Below are 8,389 nucleotides of genomic sequence, written 5' to 3'. Positions count from 1 at the left end.
CAAAAACATCTAAGTCTTACACTACAGGACTAACCACGTTTTTTACTAGATACTTAGTTGTTCTCCTCTGCTTTTGAAGTGTTCAAACAAGGCAAAACCTCACAGAAGTGTTTGAAGTATTTTGAAATTGTATAGTAACTTCAAAAGCTTCTCTGCAGGGTATTAAAGAAAAAACAACCAGCAGCAATTAAGCCCCAGCTTTAGAAAACAGTGTCCTTCTGCTCCAGGCTCTGAAGCAGCACTCTGCACCTGACCAATCCTCGACCTACTGTTCAATGAAACACACCTGTAGTGTAAAGTCTGTTAACTTCCTGGAAACATTCCTCTGATACATCTTTTATTTACACAGGTTGAACTAAGGTAGATACTGTGTTCTTTCCATGTGACCTGCATTGTCATTCAGCCTTATTTACATTTAAAAATGAGTGCTGTCACTTGATGTTAAAAGATACTCTGTGCAAGTTATGCTGCCTTTCTGTGCCAGTATTTCTAAAATCCCACCCAAAGTTCTGAGTGCTCATGAGACAAACCAGAGCAGATAAAAATACAGAAGTGTCTAACATCTGCTTACTCACATCTATGGAAAAATGTTAGGAGCAAAGAGGGCAGATTCTGAAAGTATCAGCTGACAAGTGTAGATTAAAAGAACTGTCTAGGATTACTGGCATACAGAAAGCACCTGTTATATCTGAAGGGAGAGCTTCAGAGCCATTATTCTAGTACAACTTTGTCTAGGAAAAAAACCAAGAGACTGAACTTGGCTGCTGTAAAATATACTGGCATTCTAATTCCTTCTGAGCCATGCTGGAAACAGCTGAAATTTCTGATCACATTCCAGATCCTGTATTTAAAGAGAGAAATCTTAGACTTGTACTGCTATTTTCTCTCATGCTATGTGTGAGGCCACAATGCTATATTTAAGTTTACAGAGTTAGTGAAAGGAGTTTTGCACTCTACTTCTCTCATGGGTATTTGTGGAAAAGTGAAGGCAAAACAGAACTACCTTATCTGTAATATCCTGTCTCATTCATATGGAAAATGCACTCAAAGACAGAAACAAGTTAGTACTTTATACACCATCATAGAAAGTTAAATTTGGCAATTTCAGGATTAATCCTTGGATTTAAAAAAAACCTCTTTAAAAATCCAGTTGTGAATACTGTTCTTTCCAGAAGTTGTAGAGGGAAAGGTAGCGAACAGAAAGTGCAATAAGAAGAATTTTTTAAAACCACCTTTGAGGAAAGGAAGGAAATGGCTTGAGAAGCCATTTGTTAGTACTGGGTGCCTCAGTGCAGGGTGTTGGGCTGGGTCCCTTTCAGGCCTACACTGCTGAAACTGAAAACACTTTGAATTTCAGCTTGCGCAAGGGCAAACAAGAACACTCCAGAATTACCTCTCACCTTGCCAGCATACAACACAAGAAAGGTGCTTTTCAGACAAAGATGTCCTGGCCTTTGCAGTACTTCCTTGAAAAATACCACAGAATGAGTGCCAGCAGCCAGACTCTGTGTCTGAAGTGCTTGGCTCACGCTGCTCTGACCCAGGTGTTGCCTACTTCTCCTTCCTGGCTACTGCAGCAATCTCTTTTACCCACTCACTCATCAAGAGGAAAATAATTCCTCCAGAATAGGTAAGTCCTCAGTTCACAACACTAAACCTGTGTTCTGAACAGGTTTAGAGTTCACAGTGTGTCTCCTCTTATCTGGCTTGAATTTTCACCACAGTCCCTGCTTTTCCTGACCGAGCACATGTAGCAGATGCCTAACATTTGGAAGTCAGCCACTTGCCTTCATCATCAACAGTGAGAGACCCTGAACCTTTCAGTTGTCCTGTAAGGATCATCTGCAGCTTTTTATTCACTTGATCCAACTAAGGCAGAAGTCTCAAAAAGGCACCAAATTAATTATCAAGTAAGTGTAAGAAACAAGATAACATTGGACTAGAAAGTTAGTTGAAGTAATAGGACTTTATTCCAGAGATAAAAAGGACTTGATTCTCTGGACTTTATTCCAGACATACTAGTAACAAGGTATTATTTTTTTTGTAAAACAATTTGTTAAAACTGGCAGTTCAGACTAAATTAAGGATTCTGTGAAGATTTCAGGCCCAAGCTGAAAGTGTACAGCCTTCTATGAGTTTTTGTTTTCTAAAATGAATGCAAGCACGAAATTGCCATAATCCTAGACAGTTTTATTCATTATCATCAGTCTCAGGTATATTAACAAATCTCCCTCTGGGAATGTATGAGTACTTCACTAGTCAGCATTGTTTCACTCAAAATTCACTTATTAAAAAAAAGTGTTTCTATTTTCCAGTTTTGTAGGAGAAACTATTTCTCCTGCATGTCAACTTAAATAGTGTAATTTATACTCTCCTGCAAGATGAAAAGTGTAGGAGAAATTTTGAAAGCACTGTTATTTCCCAGCAAACACAAACATGCTGTTGAACATTAAAATGAAGGAAGAAAATGTACCTGAATGGTTCTAGATCAGTGGGAGATGGCAAAAAGTGAAGACAGAACTTGTAAGGACTGCAGCTGGAAATCCCCACACTGGGAACCTGGGAAGGAAGGAACACCACTCTGTACTCACACACATACAGGAGGAGGGCAGGAAAGGAATGGAGTCTGGCGGGTTTTTTTGCAAATGTTCAAAAATCCCAGTGCTAAAATTTCGGCCTGCAGGAAGCCAAAGCAGACTGACAGTCTGTTGATCCCTGCCATGGAGAGGAGTGGCCCCACTGCTTCCACACACGGTGCTGTTGTCCCGCTCTGCCTCCGCACTGAACTCTCGGTCTCCAGCTGGGTGATTCTGCCCCTGATCCAGCCAAAACACACGAGATTTCTTCTTCTGACTTGTATTTCTGGTGGTACATAACTGCCACAGGCAGAGCACACAGACTTGTGGTCAGCAGCTCTTTAAGGCTTTTATCCATCCCACCCTGGCTGAGCGCTGAAGTATTTGCCATTTGCAGGCCTTACCAAATGCACACACAGTTGTGATGGGGCTGTTGCACACACCAAACTGAGGTCTCACATAAACCAGCCTTCAAAGCACTGCCTAAGCCACTGCCATCTCTGCTGCGGGGCCACGGTGCCCAGGGAAGTGCCACAGAGACCAAAGCAAGCAGCTCCCTTCTACCAATTCCATCAGGGAGGAATGCATCACTTCTATGAAACACAGAATAAGGAACTGGGAAATTAAACATGGATGTTACCGAAGAAAACCACTAAAAAGCCATTAAAGATAAAAAGGAGTGAAAAGCATTTATTGGGGAGGCCTGGGGTATCACCTCCAGCCTTGGTATATTAGCCTTGTTTCTTCAAGATGTGTTTTAACAGAAAGGAAACCACCTGCTGGCTGCCCCACCCAGCACCACTTTCTCCCCCTACAGAGGAGTCAGCTCTGTGAGCCCCAAAACCCTCAGCTCCCTCCCTCTCTCCCAGACAAACCTAAATGTATGCTAAAGGCCAGCTGTGTCTGCCTGACAGGACTCATTGCTGCGTCACAGGGAAATCCATTTGGCCTCAAAGTGATCACACCATCGTCAAGTAAAGGAAAAATCAAACACGTCATGTAACCAAGTATTGCCAACTTCAACTTTAATAATGGAACCATCACTTTTTTTGCCATTTCAGTAATAACTTTAAGGGGAATAAAAACTTCCCTACAAAAATAAAACTAAGCTTGTTAAAATTATAAATAGTTTAAATGTTTGTATTTAAAGACATACATTTTAATGTTTCCCTGCATTCCCCCTCCCTCATCCTTTAGTCATTCTGGTACCATCATATAATGACAAGAAAACAGTTTTGCAACAAAAGCTTTGACAGTTCAATCTGATGCTAAAATTAAAAAAAGATAAAACTGACCAGGCACAACCATTTCTTTTAAATTAAAGCTGCTGTAACTGCCAGTGTGTAGAACAAAAAAGGAGAAAGTTAACTCCACACATGACATCTTACAATAATTAACTGTGGACTAAGACAAAATAAAAATTAAAGTTTATTTTGGTCCCCCACCCCCTTCCCCTTCACCCCAAATCAAGACTCATAGTGCATACAACACTGATTGAGGTTTTTGGCTGAAGTAAATGCAGATGTGCCTACTTAAAAAGACTTACAGTTTAGTTCAAGTAAAACCAAAATTCACATATTTTTATACTCAACTTTAAAACTCAAACAGTGTTTAAATCTGAGCAACAAATGGTTCAATATTGACAGTGATTATGCAATGCTTACACATCTATGGGCAGAAACATAATTTAAGATGTTAACAGAATACCCACCAACATGCTGCTGCATTCCTAGAAAAGCAAATTTTAACAAAACACAAAAGCATTCCCTGAACCATTATAAAGTGTCTCACTTGAGGATAATGTTACTAACTCACACATGCACTACAATGTTACATGTGAAATTAAAAAAACAAACAAGATATGCCTTAGATATATTTTATAGTTAGTCCTACTCTTAATTTCTCTTAACTCTTTAAAACATTATGATTGTCTCATAAGCTTGCAAATTCTTTTTACCTAAAAAACTTGTGAAGAGTTTTAAAAAGAATCTTACTAAGGAAAGGAAACAAAGGCACAATTACGTAAAATTAAGGGGAAGAACAGAAGCATCTTGGAGTTTCACACAGTATCCATTAGATGTCACCAAAGTTTTAACAATTCCTTGGGAATTTAAAACGAACACATTAAGAACAGAGGGGGAAAAAACCCCACCACAACTTCTGCTGCTCCTCAATCCTTAGCACTCCTCCACTCCCCCAAAACCCCAGTACATAACTCATTTCCTCTCTGGCATGATAATGACTACAGTATCAGTCACTCAAATCTGCCTCCTGCTTCCATGCTTCTATTGCACACCCACTTCTTTGGTTTCTTTTGAACAAGCTTTTTATTTTTTGATAAATAACTCTGAAAGAACAACAACTATATTTACACTAAAGTAAAAGGTTTTCTTGCTACATTTTTCCTACTTTTAAATCAAGTAAATCAGCAGTCTGCAGAATTTGGTAATCAGTTTTTCAATTAGGAGTTTAAAAACCATAAGGAAAAAACCTTTTGAATTATTAAAAGTGAGTTTCTATGCTCAGTCACCAACACAGACAATTAATGTTAATGTTCTGCTGAGCTGGAAATGTGAGTAAGAAATTCTACTTTCTTTGCCAGACTGAGCCTTTAACAAAGAAAGAAGCAGAGGAAGCTATTTCTGTCTTTCAGATATGGTAATTCAAGATTATCCAGCCTAAAAATGGATCACTGAGCCAGAGGAAAGACCTGACTTACAATAAAGACCAAATGAATCTGTAGTTGTAGCTTATGTCTGCACTCTTGCTAGACAGGTATTTCTCACAGAGTTATCTGAGACATGGACCACTTTTCAGAATTCAAGTAAGCAGCTTTTTAGGTTTACCACACTTTTCAAACCCTGACTATGCCTTTATGGAATCAGCCTCTCCAAAAGGGACCTGTATGTGCAGCTCCATTTCCATTCTTACTTAGCTTTTGCTTCTCGTTCCTTCCCACTATTTCTATTATCTTTATTTCATTTCCAGTGTGGATTTACGCAGTTAAAAACCATAAAACTTATTCACAATATTATAACATACTAAAACTATAACCTTGTAGAATTAGTATTTCAACTTTCCTCTGTGTAAATACTATTTTCATTTAAAATCTCCTCTGTCAGCTGTTAGAATTCTTCTCCCCCAACTCTTACTTTCTTTTCAACTTTCTCTTTACCTTCTTCACCAAGACCACTTAAAAGCCCTCCACAAATTTCACAGTACAAACCACAAGATCTCATAAGCTTTCCACCTATAACAGTTCTCTCACAAATTATACAGTAACTATTCGAAAACAGAAAGGTAGTGCAAATCAATTTCATCACTAAGATAGTGCTCCAACTAATTCTCGTCCAAATGGCTTCAATAATATTTTTTTAACTCATCAATTTGCACATCCTTACTTGTAAAGATACCATTAAGCAAAGAAGAAAAATAAAAGGTATTGTTTCATAGCATCCTAGGAAATTGCTTACAGTTTCACAGCTTGCACCAAGATAACTTGGGAAACTCTCTAGGCACACAGAGGGTTGCAAACTGATGTACAAACATGCAGAATCCCTTACTTGCGGGTGCAAGATGCTAAGTGACCTGGCTTATGGGACTAAGTCTACCCTGGCATCACAAAACAGTCTTCTGAATAAAGAAAACTACTCTCTGCTGCTCTTTGTACGTTGGGTTTGGCATGCTCTACTGACATTTGGTAGCGCGCATTTTCCTGAGTGTCCTTTGGCCCCCTTTTAACCAGGTTTCAGCACCCCACGAAGGGCTTCTTCAAGTTTGCCCCTGTAAGCTGCGTAGCGGTTCTTCAAGACCTGCAGTTGGTCGTTTTCTTCTTTGTCCAGTATGCGCAAGAAGTTCTGCAGTTCAGGAATACTAAAAGCTTCCCACTGGAAAGACAGAGAGAGCAAAGAATGGATGAACAGGAAATTCATAAATCTTTTATATCTACAGTATCTCCAAACAGAGATACTGCAGACAATTTTCAACAGTATCAGGCAATTTACTTGAAAATCTCAGGATATCTGAAAATACTTTATTCTTTTCAATTGTTTTTTTTCTTCTGCAAGCAACAACAGGTCAACCCAACCACAAATGAAATGTTTACAAAATGCACAAAGGAAATTAACAGAGGAAAAGAGTCTGCTTCCAAAAAATGAACTGTCTGGTCAGCACAGCTCAAACAGAAGCCCACTCATCCATGAAGTTATACAAACACTGACCCAGGAGGGTGTGACATACCATGACTTCTCCAGTTTCATGCTCACGTAGAACAAAACTGAGCATTTCTGTTTTGGGGCCTGCCACCAAGCGCAGGTAGAGGGGATGTTCTCTGTCTGACAGCTTGCATGTATAAACTGCAGGAGAAGGAAACCACAGTAATTATTATCTTTACCAACGTTTCAAACACTTGGAATGACAAAGGCTAGCTAATGCTAAAACATTTCAGAAAGATGCATGTATTGCCAAAATTTACACACTGTTTATCTATCAGTCTACATACTGGTTTCAAGCAGTGAGTTTTAGGAAGGAGCTGAGCAGGTGACTGATGGTGACAGTGCAACATTGCATTTGCACAGGAATGAAATGGCCTCCAGCCAACACAGTACATGCAGGGCAGGGAGGAAAAACAACCCCCAACAAAAGAATACAGCACACAGATCTGTTGCTCTGCCTGAGCATTTACGTCATCAGAGTTGTGTATCACAGTTATGTTACCTTCTCCACTTAAAATTTCACACACGAAATCTAAAAGACAGCTCTGCCTGCCTGACAGCCAGAAACATCTGAACTACTGAAATTGCTCTCAATGCCCACAGAAGAAAGGCGTATTTTAAGTACAAGAACACAACACTGGAAAAATAGGCACCTTTCCTGACAAAACCCCTTTTCCACCTTCTGATATTTCCATCACAACTTACAACAAACTCCTAACAGCAGCCAGTGCCCAGGGACAGCCACGTGCACTAACACACGTGAGCACAACACGTGCCCATGGTCGTCACCTCGAGGTCTGCCAGTGCCAGGACCTCATGTATCACAGACACCACGGCTTATCTTTTTAAAAACCTGTAACTTAATCCCACAGCTCTGCAGTGTATCAGGGCAGCTGGAATTCAGGGTCTGATAAGGGAATAAAATAAATTAAAATGGACTGCAAAGCACAGGAGATCTGTGTAATGTTTTAGCAGGTGACTTTGTCTTGGATGAATTATCCCAAAACACTCCCAGTCTTTTACTGTCTTACCATAACTTTACATAAAGAAAAAAAAAGACGAGGTAGGAAGACTGTCACCCCCATTTATCTGAGTTCTTCCACATGGCTTATTTCAAGTATTACTATAGCACAGCTCCCTCCCCAAACCCTTCCACTACCAAAATGCCACAAGCTCAGCTTATACCTTGATCTTCCTTGTGACAGCGTTTATAAAGTGCAAACTTCGCAGGGTTATCGGCCACAAAGAACTTCTTGAGCAAGGCCTCGATAACTTCCCGAACGGTGTTGGTGCTGCTGATGTGAAGGGTGTTCACGCAGCCGTCCGGCAAGTAAAAAGCAGTTTCCTGATTGCTGGGAGCACACCTCCCCTGGCTCTGGGAGGACTGCACAGTGATGGGTCTGCATAGTTCCATCTGGACTTTGATGAAGCCAGTGTAAACCCCATTCGCATTCTGCAATGAAGGAAAGGCCTGAACTGTTGAAATCGTCAGCAGTGACCAGCTGTGACACAGCAGTGGAGCAGACACATGAAAATGCTCACAGTGAACACTATTTCAGTACCACTGCAATACATGACATCTCACAGGAAAAGTACTGT

The 8,389-nt window shown here is 40.2% G+C and overlaps 1 protein-coding gene across 3 annotated transcripts in view; it reads right to left on the bottom strand.

Moving 5' to 3' along the window:
• Positions 1-3,574: 3,574 nt before the first annotated feature.
• The window catches only part of RASSF3 (Ras association domain family member 3), a 93,364-nt gene continuing 88,549 nt past the window's right edge, over positions 3,575-8,389 (bottom strand). For all 3 annotated transcript variants that reach the window (XM_015627372.2, XM_033514643.1, XM_015627373.3), the window contains 3 exons: positions 7,976-8,243; positions 6,816-6,931; positions 3,575-6,463 (listed from right to left, as the gene is read on the bottom strand). In XM_015627372.2, the coding sequence (XP_015482858.1) occupies positions 6,314-6,463; positions 6,816-6,931; positions 7,976-8,243 (534 nt within the window). In that variant the 3' untranslated portion in view covers positions 3,575-6,313. The remainder of the gene's footprint in view (positions 6,464-6,815; positions 6,932-7,975; positions 8,244-8,389) is intronic.

This window comes from Parus major, chromosome 1A (assembly GCF_001522545.3).
Source record: "Parus major isolate Abel chromosome 1A, Parus_major1.1, whole genome shotgun sequence".
Classification (NCBI taxonomy): domain Eukaryota; kingdom Metazoa; phylum Chordata; class Aves; order Passeriformes; family Paridae; genus Parus; species Parus major.
The sequence above is the reverse complement of the archived record's forward strand: the minus strand, read 5'-3'. Positions and strand labels throughout refer to the sequence as shown.